The sequence below is a fragment of the Haemorhous mexicanus genome, chromosome 8 (genome assembly GCF_027477595.1).
Source record: "Haemorhous mexicanus isolate bHaeMex1 chromosome 8, bHaeMex1.pri, whole genome shotgun sequence".
NCBI lineage: Eukaryota > Metazoa > Chordata > Aves > Passeriformes > Fringillidae > Haemorhous > Haemorhous mexicanus.
The window spans coordinates 30,597,112-30,609,811 of record NC_082348.1 but is presented as its reverse complement, the minus strand read 5'-3'; the positions used below and the strand labels follow the sequence as shown (position 1 = coordinate 30,609,811).

At 41.7% G+C, this 12,700-nt stretch overlaps 2 protein-coding genes across 6 annotated transcripts in view; one reads left to right on the top strand and one right to left on the bottom strand.

Moving 5' to 3' along the window:
* Nucleotides 1-83: 83 nt before the first annotated feature.
* Nucleotides 84-6,548, bottom strand: ORMDL1 (ORMDL sphingolipid biosynthesis regulator 1). 4 transcript variants are annotated; one of them, XM_059853447.1, is made up of 6 exons: nt 6,412-6,426; nt 6,119-6,181; nt 5,162-5,263; nt 4,858-5,038; nt 2,482-2,633; nt 84-1,550 (listed from the first exon to the last, which is right to left on the bottom strand). In XM_059853447.1, the coding sequence occupies exons 4-6, from the start codon at nt 5,029-5,031 to the stop codon at nt 1,415-1,417; spliced, it is 462 nt and encodes a 153-aa protein (XP_059709430.1). In that variant the 5' UTR covers nt 5,032-5,038; nt 5,162-5,263; nt 6,119-6,181; nt 6,412-6,426; the 3' UTR covers nt 84-1,414. The 4 variants fall into 4 exon arrangements, with proteins under 4 accessions (XP_059709430.1, XP_059709433.1, XP_059709432.1 ...); XM_059853450.1 differs by lacking the exon at nt 5,162-5,263 and having other exon boundaries at nt 6,412-6,548; XM_059853449.1 differs by lacking the exons at nt 5,162-5,263; nt 6,412-6,426 and having other exon boundaries at nt 4,858-5,051; nt 6,119-6,225.
* PMS1 (PMS1 homolog 1, mismatch repair system component) overlaps nt 6,410-12,700 on the top strand; it is a 43,851-nt gene continuing 37,560 nt past the window's right edge. The window contains exons 1-3 of one of the 2 annotated variants that reach the window (XM_059853446.1): nt 6,410-6,470; nt 8,715-8,861; nt 12,517-12,699. In XM_059853446.1, coding sequence (XP_059709429.1) covers nt 8,730-8,861; nt 12,517-12,699 — 315 coding nt within the window. In that variant the 5' untranslated portion in view covers nt 6,410-6,470; nt 8,715-8,729. Of the gene's footprint in view, nt 6,471-6,589; nt 6,745-8,714; nt 8,862-12,516; nt 12,700 lie in introns of those variants that run through there. The other variant, XM_059853445.1, reaches the window with a different exon arrangement.

Below are 12,700 nucleotides of genomic sequence, written 5' to 3'. Positions count from 1 at the left end.
TTTTTTTAACAGCATCTTTATCGATAAAGTAAATAGCCGGAAAATTGCTGTAGAAACAAAAAAGTAAGTACACCACTGTAGGCTTGTCTTTTGATATTTTTAATTTTTTTTTTCCAGCTCACTGGCTGCCACTGCAACCAAAAGGTAGATCAAGTTTTAAATGGGGTCTTCCATTAAATCTGAGCTGGTTTGGGCTGGCAGACACACAGCAGATTTCAGAATTCATCCTTTTTCCACGACAGAGAAATAAGTGCTCAGAGCAGTAGATGTACCTCCTTCACTCTAATTCCAGAGCTGATAATATACAAGATTACCCCATACTACACAGTACCCCTAAAACACAGCATTCCTCCACATTTCCAAGACATGCAAGTTATCTATACCTTTTTCTGCAAAAGCATAGTTAGTCCATGTGAATTGCCTAATCACCTACTTCTAGTTCAGCTTCTATTCTAGCTCACGACCTACACAGCTTCCATGTTCAGACACTTGCTCCGTAACAGAGCACCTTCTCCTACAACAGCAGCAAGCCTCTCCCCACCACCTCACAGGCCTCTCAGCTACTGAAAAATAACCCATCAATGAATAGCAGAGAAAACAGTCAAAAATTCACACCTAAAATGAAACTGCAATTTTTCAGGATGTCCCACTTACACATGGAAAAGTCAGTATCCTGGTAAGCAAAATGAAATAAACACAACAGCGGCAACTTGTAAAAGCAGATATAAACTGAGCTCTTGAGTTGATGTGGAACTCCCCTGAGCTGGCAGTTAAGGACTTTGTTCAGTTATTGTGACCAAAGAAAAAAACAAACAAACAAACAAACAAAAAACCCACAAGACCAGAGAAGGCAAGAATTATACCATCAATTTACACTTGCTGTTACAGTAGTTACTGTGGGACAAACTTTTACAATGCAAAAACAAGCACAACCACTTACAATCCATTACAGCTGAAACTACCTAATTTCTCTTAATCTAAGAATGTGGCCTCACCAGTCCTTGGCATCAAGGATTCTGGATTTATATGTAAAGTTACCACCTGCATTATGGATGATGGGTATTTGTGAAACTGCTCTCCATTTCAGCTGTTACTTGAACTTTCCTGACAAGCCACTTGCATCAGCCACACGTACAGTCTTAGTGGGGATTAGGCTTTAGAACTGGGCCTGCCCAGTTCTTCATGAAAATCTTTCTTCTACACATTTCCAATCCACACTGAAGTATCTGAAGGCATCTTCTTACAAAGTCGATTTTCATCCCAGACAATGCTGCAGGAAGCAGGAATTGTATCTCAGACGTTAAAGCATCACTCCCTGGCTACGATGAGATACTCAGCACAGCAGACTACTCATTTCCTTCACCTGGGGAGCAGCAGTAGCCATGTCAGGGGCAGCCAGTGTTGAACCTTCTGCTCAGTATTTATTGATGCCAAAGATTCGAACCCCATGCAACTGTGGCAGCTTGGGGATAAGCACGGTCAGGAGAGAGGCTGTGTTGAGGATAAAGTGAGTGGGATCATACTTTGTATAGAAACTCGTCAGGAAGTACCTGCAGGAGAAAAGGGAGCAAGCTTAGCTGATGGCAGCATTGTCTAAAACACATACAAAGCATAGTTGAAAGAAGTGCTTTAGTGATTAATAAGATTTTACTGTTTAACATCTGTATCTGTATTAAATATCTCACCTGAGGTTCTAGAGTATCTACAGCAAAATTATGGTCTAAGGCTCTTCTTCCCACACCTCTCAAGGTGCTAAAAAGCAACTCTTAGTTTACTGTTTTCTTCCAGCACTTGTCCCCACCTTAAAGAGTTATATTTATTTTCTCAGTTTCTGTCCTTTATGAGCACACTTTCTAAACATCATGCAGGATCTTCCCTCCCCTCTCACTCTGCCATATAAGTGGACATGTAAATTTTCTTCAGGGACAAACAGAAAGACTTTTAGAGTTGGATATTAAATATGCATCTGATTTTTCTAAGTTACACAACCACACTTTTGTCAACGGAAACAGCTGTATAGAATTCCTACGCCATTTGCATAGTGTAAACAGAAAACTGAAACCAGATCCCATTCACTGAGGACTGACACATTTCTAGCTCACAAGCTGCAAAACAGTTAACAAATGCTGTCACAAAAGCAATTAGTTTAGATTTTCAATATTTATGACTTCACAGTCTCTTACAGAAATTCAAGAGTTAACAGAAAGTTTTCCTCACATTTCTAATCATTAAAACCTGCCCCATTAATAACTGTTTCCAAACTTTGACTTCAGTATGTGGAGTGTCAAAAGCAGAAGAAAGATTGTTGATTACATAGACTGTAAATAAATACTCCCTACAGCTGTGATGTAGAAATAAACAAACAAACAAGAAAAAAAGACAGAAAATGCTTTTAGACTGTAAATTGCAACCCATCATGTTGCAGCTTTTGAAACCATGGCTTTATGTGTCCCTTGATCTATAACACAGTTTTGAACTCACAGAATTATAGGAGAGATTGTGAAGAACTTCCTTGAAGATGTGAATTGTACTCCATAATCCAGTTGCTCCCAGTGTGTTAGTAGCCTAGCTTTGCCCTGATCAGGTGTTTCAAAAGGAGTTCCCTTTACTGCATGCAAAAACACATACATTCCCTGGGGAAAATGAAAAGTGAATACAGAGGCACTTTTAGTAATATTTTTAAATAATTGTTACATTGTTCAATGCATTATAAAATTTAAAAATTAAAAAAAAAAAAAAAGAATGAGGGAATTCTCACCCAGAAGAGCTGCTAGCCTGTAATGACAAATTATTGAAGAAGAAGGAAGAGACAAGAAGTGATTTGCCTGAGCTTGTGCAGAGTCAGAATTGAAGCCCAAGTCTGTGTGGCATCCAATCCACTCCCTTGCCTTGTACACCAGTAGGCAAAAGTTCCCTGAATTCAACAGAATTTTACCAAGCACTGTAACAAGTGTGGGGCGGCTGATTTGTATTACCACTTTCCTAGCACAGCGTTAACAGTGTGATGAGCAGTAGAGTGTGCATAAAGCAAAAATCCACCTACAAACACTGACAATATCACACCAGCTCCTGAAAGCTTTCTCACCTCATTACCAGCCTCAAATCCTTAGAAACTGACTAAGCATTCTGCTCAATACCATCTGCCCACCTCTTTGCTGCTTCTCCTTAACAAGCTGGACTTTCCTTGCGACTGTTCCTGTTTGATGGGAACATGCCATGTATGGTTTGTTCTGAAAGACCAGTTTGGACCTCTTGGTTTCAAAAAGGAGAGTACACCCTTTTCCAGTTGAAAAACACTTGTTTTCTATCAGAGAGCACACCAACTTCAGGGAAGAGTCTCTATGAGACAATATCAAAGATTTCCTTCTCTTTCTATGCACATACAATAATTTTCATGAGAAAGCTTTATATAGAAAAAAATCATATTTCTTCCAAATTCTTATAATGGAGGTGAAATCTCAGCAAATCACTTCATGTCTCCTTCCACCTTTTTTGGGAACAGCCTCCAGACTAGAGCCCTGTCAACCTAGGACAATTGATTTGTTTAATTAATTTTTTGATTCATGACGTTTGCAGTGTCTATTTTAATAGCCATAAAACCACTTTTAGGACAGATCCAAATGCTTACTCTGTATTTTATTTCCCAGTGATACTTGCAGAAAGAACCATCAAAAATGCTTTCAAGGTTAGCTAAGAGTTTTCCATTAGTGGAAATCCAAGATTTTTTTTTTTTTTGTCAAACCATTTGAGGATTTGTTTCCAAAAGAAGTGCCATTTAAATTCTGAAATATCCAACAGTGCAATTTATACTCATCTTCTAGTGCTCCACTACAAAACTACTTGCCAGTGCATGCTCTCATCCCTGTTGTCATTACAGCTACTTGCAATGAGTTCAGTAAGGCATGTGGGAAATATTTAGTAATACTTGTCTCTGCCAACATCTTCTGAAGTCAGACATGTCTGATGCTGTCAAAGATAACACACAAAACGCTCTAATGACAGTTACAATTCCACCAGTAGTTTTAAACCTATCTACAAAACAAAAGCTCAAATAAAAATTAAAACTTGACATTCAAGAGGATATTACCCATCCTCAGTGAACTATCATTTTCCTCAACAAGGAAGGAGCTATCTTTTTGTCTTCTGTGCTGGCAATGTTAGAAAGCTGAGCTAGCAAACCTCAAGTATGATCTAAATTGCTGGGTTTTGGTCCTCTCTCCCCTAAGTATGGCAGGACCAATATAGATAGCTGCACTACTTTAAGTGGTTACAGGAAAATGATAGCATCCTGGGGAGAGGAGCTGAGAGCAGCTCACAAAATCTTTTGCATACAAAAGTCATCATGCAAGTCACAACCCTCTGAGTAACAAATGGTTTTCAGGGCTGGGGTCAAAGAAGTTCAGTTTTCCCCCCGCTTTCAAGCGAGATTTCTCTCATGTCCTGTATGGTGACACTTCGGGATACTAACAGATTTATGTGGAAAAATTAGTAGATAGTGTCCAAGAATTAAAAATGTGGGAGTTTATGGATTCAGCACAGCTCTCTAATAACATACAGAACACTGTGAAAGTTGGTTGGCATGATGATTTTATGTCTGCAACCTTCCAGCCTAATTAAATGCTGTTTAAAAGAAAACATAAACAATATTTCATGTCTTTCATGCTTAAACTGAAAGTGGTTGTGTATCACCCCTCCTCCTCAAAACAGCCAGTCCTTTGTGGGCAGGCCAAGGAGAGGTGGTGTTTTGGATAGCAGGATTTCATTGTCCATACAGACTGGCTACTTTTCCCTTGCTACTGAAAATAAGTACTTATGAACAACCTCTATTCAAACTCTGTTCCAAGAGGGGGTACTCACCAGGTTGTGAATGACATTTGTTAAAGTCCAGGCGACAGGGACACTAAAGAAGGGAATGCTGAGCAGGACAATGTGCAGCATGCCGACTCCCAGCGCGTATGTCAGCCACATTCCACGGCTGTTCATCACCCGAGTGTTTGGATTTACCTCGCTGTGGGCAACTCCTACGTTCATTTTTACCCTATAAAACAGATCTGTTTGAAGACTGAGACTACTGTTACAGAAGAGTACTTAACATATGCAATTTACAAATGTGGGAAAAAGCTGCTTTAAAGAAGCAGGTCTGGAGAGAGCACAGATGTACCTCAAGATCTTCAAGCTATGGTTTACGGAGAAATCAGCACAAAGGGACAGTTGGGAACCATTTGTTTAAAATGAGTGCAAACAAATAAAATTCACAAGCCTCCTATAGAAGGGACATTTAAAAAAAAATAGTAAGCTGTGATGTCAGAAGCTACAGTTGCAAAGCTGTAAGAAACCAAGCTAGTAACTTTTATCCTCTGAATTAAGTTTCTTCATCCCTTACAATATCCAGAGCTCTTTTCCACTTCCCACATCAGACAATCTTCCTCCTCTCTCTTGTTCATATAATAGTTAGAGAAGAATTCTGCATATACCAGCTGCCCAGCCACCTACTTCTAGAAAGAGTAATGAAGGAGTAATCTATGCCTTTTTCTTGAAACAAAGTGAAGATTCCCTCCCCTCCCCATCTATTAGCTTCCAGACAGACATTTCCATCTTCTAAATCCAGCTAAATTAGAGAACAGGTTCAAAAGTTTTCCAAGCAACAGACACGTGCAGAGATACAGAGGATAATTTCATGTGCTGATACATCCAGGAAATTGACAGAACTTAGCTACAATGCCACTCTCATCCTATTGCAGTAAAATTTGTAATTATAATTTTTTTTAAACACCTAAACTACTGCTTACTTAAAACTCACGTGATCTCTGGGACTATAGATATTCATTTATAGAAGCAGGATGAAGTGTTTTTTCTTAGCAATCATCTGAATCAGAATACAAAAGCACTGCTTAACCAGCAAAAGCAAGCTTGCTTTCGGTAGGAAATTTGTTTCTGACAATTACTTAGTGAGGTATGGAGTATAAACTAAATATAAAATACCCGAGTATTCTGCAATATGAACAGCAGTAGACCCAAAACAGCTACTCTGAACCTGAACCCGAACCGAGGCACTGCGGACCTTACCCAGTACCTGTCGCAGAGCATTCCAAGCCTGCACTTGCCGGGCACACATTACCTGGGGCGGGCGACGCCAGGCTGTTCCTCTCTCTCCGGGATGCAGCAGCCGCCGAGCCAGCACCTAGACAGACATCTTGACGTGACCCACCATCCCTTCCCACTCTACGCCACGACTCCAGCCCGATCCGAGCGGCTCGCTGCACCGCCGCCTTTCCTCTGCCATCCCTCCCCTGCCGGCCGCGCTCCGGCGCCGCCGCTACCCCAGGCCGGCCGTGCCCGTGGCCTTCTCCCCGGTCCCGGCGCGCAGGCGGCCCCGGCCGCCCGTCCCTCCGCCCCCCGCCGCGGCCCCACCTTTCCGCAGCCCCGCGGCCGCCGAGGAGCCGGAGCGGAGCGTCGGGCGCCGGCCGCAGGTAGAGCCCGCGGTGCCCGTGGGCAGGGCCGGTCGGGAGGGGAGCGGAGGGGCCGGGCCGGGCCCGTACCGCCCACGGGCGCGGGGCGGGCGCGCAGGTAGCGCAGCCGCGGGGCGGGAGCGGGAGCGGGAGAGAAGCACCGCCGCCTCGCTGAGGCCGCGCCGGGGCCGGGACCGGGCAGGCCCCGGGGAGCAGCGGGCGCCTCGCAGAGCGGGAGCGGCGCCCCGCCTCTCGTAGCGAGAACCGGGAACCGCGGACGGCTCTGTGGTTTGGGGTAAACTCGAGGGCCCGCAGGGTTTATCTGCAGCTTTTCGCCCGTTTTTTTTTGTCTCGTAAACCGAATAAATGCCTCAGTGCGTGCTGAGGGAGGGCCCCTGAGGCAGGCGGTGCTCGGGGTGGGGGGGCGGGGTTCTTGGTGTGGCTCTAGACATCTGTGGGGCCAGAACCGTGAAATGTAGGGAGATTTTATTCCCGGCTTAGCTGAGGATGTGTCGAACCGCAGTTGTTGGCATGTCGGACATGTCTGTAGGAGGATCCAAGGGTTAGATCAGTGATGGGGCTCCCACGCAGAAAATGCTGCGCTTTCCCACAGAGCACGGCTGTAACGCCTCTGGTCCGTGAAAAGTTACAGTAGTAAGGTGGCTTGAGCTGAGATACTTGTCTCTTAGCTAAAAGGCATCCTAGGTTAGGTTCCTTTCCATGGGTTAGACGTCCCAGAGGTCCCTTTGTGCCTCCCAAGAGGTGTTCCCGAGATGTGACCTCAGTTGGGGTCCAGAGCAGGGGACGGCACACAGCCAGGAGCTGACCCCTTTCCCAAGCTGCCTGCATCAGTCACACCTCATAGAAAACTTGCCTTTGAGGTATCCAGCGTTTTTGTTTTAAGATCCTCCCATATCTTAGTTAGTGTCTTTTGATGGAGAGGCATCCAGCTCCCATCTGATTTACTCCCATGAGTAAATCATGAAGCACTTGATACAGGAGTCCTGTACAGTGCACGAATGCCTCCAAACCTGCCTCTCTGAACACGCGTATGATACGAACATCGCCCGTCTTCAGCAGCGCACGTGTTCTCCTGCTCCTCTTGTTTTCCAGTTGGTGGAAAAACGATTCATCGGATCCTTTTGCCACATTTGAAAGGCAAACTCCCTTTGCAATGTAAATAACAATAATAAAGAGAAACCCCCTTTGTAGCTGTTTCTAGAAAAGTTTCAGTGCTTCTTGTACTTCATAACACTGTACTTCCTCCCCTTGCCCCCCCCCAAAGCCAAGTAACCACATTTTTACTTTGTCTTTTATGTATAAAGGCAGCTGTCTTTAGAAGGATGTTTAGGCACAGAAATGTCCTGTAACTGTTGTATTGGCTGCATACACCCTGCAGGGCAGTGCTACTTAGGGATGTTGGCTGCAATCCCTCACCAGGACCTGGCTGTGTCAGGAGGAAATCTGTGTTCGTTCCATTCCTCCATGTGTGCTCATATCCTTGGGACAGGTGCTGAGTGTGCAGTCTGTGTTCCTCAGCACACCTTGGACTGAATCAATGGGAAGGCCAGGACTGCCAGGATTGTTTGTCATTCAGTGTAAATAGCATTATATAATATTAACTAGAGAAGAGAAGAAACCTGTCTGAACCATTCCCCTGCCTCTCTCATATACATATAAAACTGTGGTTGAATTCTTTTGTGGCAAGCTACAAGGATCAGCAAAATAGTTTTCCTGGGGTTTGGCTGTTTGTGTCAATGTAAGTACTTAAATAGAAATGCATGCTAAAATTCACAGATCAGTGTATAGTCCCTTCATGGGAGAGTGTATCTATAATATAGCAGGACTTTTATAACCCTTTGTATTTCCAATAATTAAAAAAATAAATCTCCACTGCTTCATAAGGCATCTTCATTTTCAAGTGAGAGAGTGACATAGGAATGTGTGACTGAGGGCACACTACATCAGATCAGAGAGGCAAGACTGTAATAGAGAACTTTTTTGGGTTTGGTTTTCATTTTTTGCCAGTAGATCCCATTGCCATTGAATATGGCTTTTCTTCAGCACCAGTGTGTTGCCTCCCCATTTCTCTCCCAACACCTATTGACTGCAGAGGAAGCTGGTTCCTGCTGTAACTTGAAAATTTCACTTTGCAGCCATAATGTTGTGTTTTTCTACATTTCAAAGTTCCTGTGAAACAGTTTCTTAGAATTGTGTAATTGTAGTGTTCCTTTTACATTCTTTTTCTGTTATTTTTCTGTGCAGCTGAATCTTTCCACCATGAAACAGCTGCCTGGAGAGACAATTCGGCTCCTTTCAAGTTCTCAGGTGATTACTTCAGTTGTCAGTGTGGTGAAGGAGCTGATAGAAAATTCCTTGGATGCCAGTGCTACAGGCATTGATATTAAACTGGTAAGTCGTTCTCTCAGAAATAATTGGATATAAAATAAGATGCCAATAAAATTGTTCCATTGCAAATGTGATTTTTTAGGCTATTGTAATTTGGGGAATGGCAATGATTATTATCTATTTATATGTATACATTCTTACCTCAAGTATAAATGGTACAAAATTAGTTTCCATTTGTGTTTTGAGGCCCTGCTCTGAAACAGTAAGGCATATTTGTGCTTCTGAGTGTATCGTGGGGAAAAAACTGTCAGCTTTCTTAATCTTCCTTTTCCTACTTAAAATTTATGTTGTCTGACTAATAGCCTGTTTTAAAATATGTTGGACTTAGGTTTGCTGTTAGGCTGACATATTTAATTCTCATTAGAAAGTATTGTGAGAAAGGTGAAAATGGAGACAGTGGAAGAGGTTGATGGCCATTCAAAACAAAAGATGTTTTTGTAATACAAATCAGCACCCTGTCTCTAATTAACATGGTGAACTCCGGCTACTTCTAACTCTTTATTTTTATAAGCTGTTCAAAAAAGTTGACATGTCATTCAGGGATAGTTTCTGACAATAGAAATTACTACTTTTAATAAAGAATTTGAGCCTTTTTTACCCAACAGATTGGGTGAAGTGGGTAACTGGTCAGCTCCTCTTGCTGTCCTGTTTCTGCTTTTGCAGTGTTTTTTCAGCAGCTGTCTAGTAGCAGTATCTCCTGCTTAGTAAGAAAGAAGTATTGCTATATCCTGTATAAATGTATGTATTCAGAATAGTATCCAATTTCCTTTCTGCAGATAACAGTGAATGCATAGGATATTCTTGAATTAAGTGTTAGACCAATCCTCTTAACTAGGAGGGCAATTCATTTTCTCCTTATTTCTCTGTCCATGTCTGCTATATTTTCTGAATGAGTCTAGAGTTGTTCCATGTGAGAATGCTTTCCTGTAGATGCCAAGGCACATGTTTGTTACTGCTTTGAGTGAGCTGAAGATGTTCTGTCTTTGCCATGTCTCTCCTAATCTCTGTCTTCTCAATATTTAGACTGCAGAGTATCTTACTTCTTGAGTAACTCCAGAGTGAGTGGTGTGTACACAGTTGTGGGGGTGAAGGGTATTGGGATCAGATCCTGGGAGCTGATCAGTAGCTGCAAGAAGTGAACAGAAAGGTTTTGGAGTGTTCCAGAATGGTTGGAACAAGCCTTGCAGAGGAGAGAGCCCTCTAACTAGTGTGGGTTTCACAGCACAGTAACCAGCTTTGTCCCAAATCAATGAAAAAGAGCATTTTTAACCATTTTCAGTGCATGAGTCATCTACACTACTCTGACATTTTTGTGTCAGTCCAGCCCAATCCAAAACACTGTAGTTCCAAACAAACAAACATGGCTTTACTCAAGTTGTCAGCAGTTAGAAGAAATTTGATGATTGTTCTTCTGTGGGTAATAGGGGAGAAGAGAAAACCTGTACTCTGTACAACACTAGAAAGTAATACTGTGAAACAATGGATTTTTTTCTGGTATTTTTTAATGGGAAATTAAAGTAACTCTGACCATGTAATAGAGGTCAATGACCACATTAATTCTGGATTAGTTCAAAAGCGTAACAGAGAAGAGAAACTTTGAAATTCCCTTTTACAGCTTGATGGGTTTTGCCTGAAACTGCAGCATTTGCATTGTTTTAATCTTTTTCAGATGGAATAGGAGGGCATAGTTTATCCAATTTGCCTGAACAAAGATAAAATTCCTTTCTGACAGATAGACAGACAGACAGAAATTAACCTGAAGATGGAATGGGTCTCAGATAAGAGTCATGGCAGTGCTGAACTGTAGTGGGAAGCTTTGGCTGGTGTTTGTCTTGACTGGCCATAGGTGATGTTATTTGGCATCTTTGCACTGTGTACCAAAGCTGAATCATACTGATTGGCATCAGTGACCTGGCAGAGCAACTGAAACATTTCATGGGTTCATAACCTTGTTAAGATTCAGCTCATGCAGGGAGGTGTTACAAAATACAAAGTTTAAGCATATTTACATAGTATTTACATAAAACATGCACAAGTAAAAATTAATAAGGTTAAAAGAGAAAGAGAGAATCATTTATGTAACATTTTGATTCCAGATAAATCTCACCTTTCTTAAACAACTAACTAGTTAGAAAGCAAAAATTAGAATGGAAAATAGGGGCTCATTGTAAAATTCTCAAACCTTTCATTGGCACATAGAGCAGCAGGGTAGAGGGTTTTCTGTCTATTTCCTCATGGTTTTTTGTGCTCAGTTGAGGTGTATTGCTTAGTTCTGTTTTGCTGCCCAGTAGGAAGTTGACTGAAACATGAGCAAAAGCATTGTTTTTCACCTGAAGACAGCTTTTGCACCATTCATTAAAACAGAAAGTGAAATATACCCATATTTCTGTTGGTTTTTGTGTATTGTGGTTCTGAGCCTACCTCAGGCTTTTGATGCTTCCTAAATCAGATTATGTGTGAATGCAGATGGTTTCTTTAGATACCTTTCTTTTGGTTTTGATTGCATCAGTTTTTTTACTTCAAGAAATAACCTTGTGAGTACATTATAATTTTTCATAACTGTCTTCAGCATAGGCCCAGGTAGGACAGCAAAGTTTGTTCTGTTTAATCAACCTGCTTTCAGTGATCAACCATCACATGCTCTGTCCAGCATCAGTGATGGCAGCCACTGTTTTAAGATAATAATTTCTTAGCAAAACTAGTTGTAAGGTCACCTAGATGTGTTACACACTACAGCACAGTTTTTGTGTGTTGCAACATTATCTTTTCAAAGAGCCAGTGCTGCTTCTGTGGAGGAAGCTTAGTTAGTGATCATGCAGCTTTGCTTACTTTCTCCTTCTGGCTTGTGGTTCCTCTGGGGGCTGCTCTCTTGTGCAGACTATAGTGTAGCTGGAAGGAAGAATTTTTTGCTGCACTTGTTTGAGATGTTACAGAACCTAAATTTCATCTTTTATTTAGCTGTTGTAAGTATCTGGGTTTCAGAATTTTACCCTGTTTATGCTGGTGCCTACTGGAATGACAAATTTAACCTGGAATTCAGTAAAAGTAAAGGTAGATCACAAAGATTGAACTTTGCTTCCTTGAAGGCTGTTTTAAAAGAGCCTCTGGGAACCTTTACTTCTTTTTGTAAAATACTGTATCTCTTTACAAGCTTTTTTATTACCCTTACAATTCATGCCTTGCCTCACATTAAAATTTCAGCTTCTGTGTATTGAACTTGGAAAGCAGAACTTAGAAAATGTAGTGGAATCACATCAATCAAAATTGAAACTGAAAATGGTGTGAAGTGAGGGTCTGCTGAATTCAGTGGATGCAGAGCTGCATTCAAGTGATTTCAAAAAAATCAGTACTGAGTAGGTAAGAGAGATGAAAAGAAACAAAAAAATCTTCAGCTTTCCAGCTATAGATCTCCTTTTGAGCTTAGGTTTTGCCATTTCCAAATCACAGGAGATGAATTATGTTATTTCATTAGAGAAACCATCACTGTTATCCTAACATGGTGTATTTTTCCTTTTCTTTTTTTTCCTTAAACAGAAACATTTAATGGTTGCTCAGTTCCTCCCAACAAGCAAAGCTTCCATTTCTGTATGGCTAGTTAGAAGCTGTAACCTTCAAAACAGTTGTTTTACTGCTCCTTTGTGTTTTGTTCTTTTTTTAGGAGAATTACGGGTTTGGCAAAATAGAAGTAAGAGATAATGGCAGTGGGATCAAGGTTGATGATGTCCCAGTTATGGCAATCAAACACTACACCTCAAAAATCAGCTCTTCTGAGGACCTGGAAAGGCTGACAACGTACGGCTTCCGTGGGGAAGCTTTGGGATCGATTTGCAGCATATCAGAAG

Coding starts and splice junctions, on each gene's coding strand:
- ORMDL1 (XM_059853450.1), bottom strand. CDS start 5,031: ATGAACGTAGGAGTTGCCCACAGCGAGGTAAATCCAAACACTCGGGTG. Junction 2,634..4,857: donor CAAATGTCATTCACAACCTG/GTGAGTACCCCC, acceptor CATTTTCCCCAG/GGAATGTATGTGTTTTTGCA. Junction 1,551..2,481: donor ACAATCTCTCCTATAATTCT/GTGAGTTCAAAA, acceptor TTTCTCCTGCAG/GTACTTCCTGACGAGTTTCT.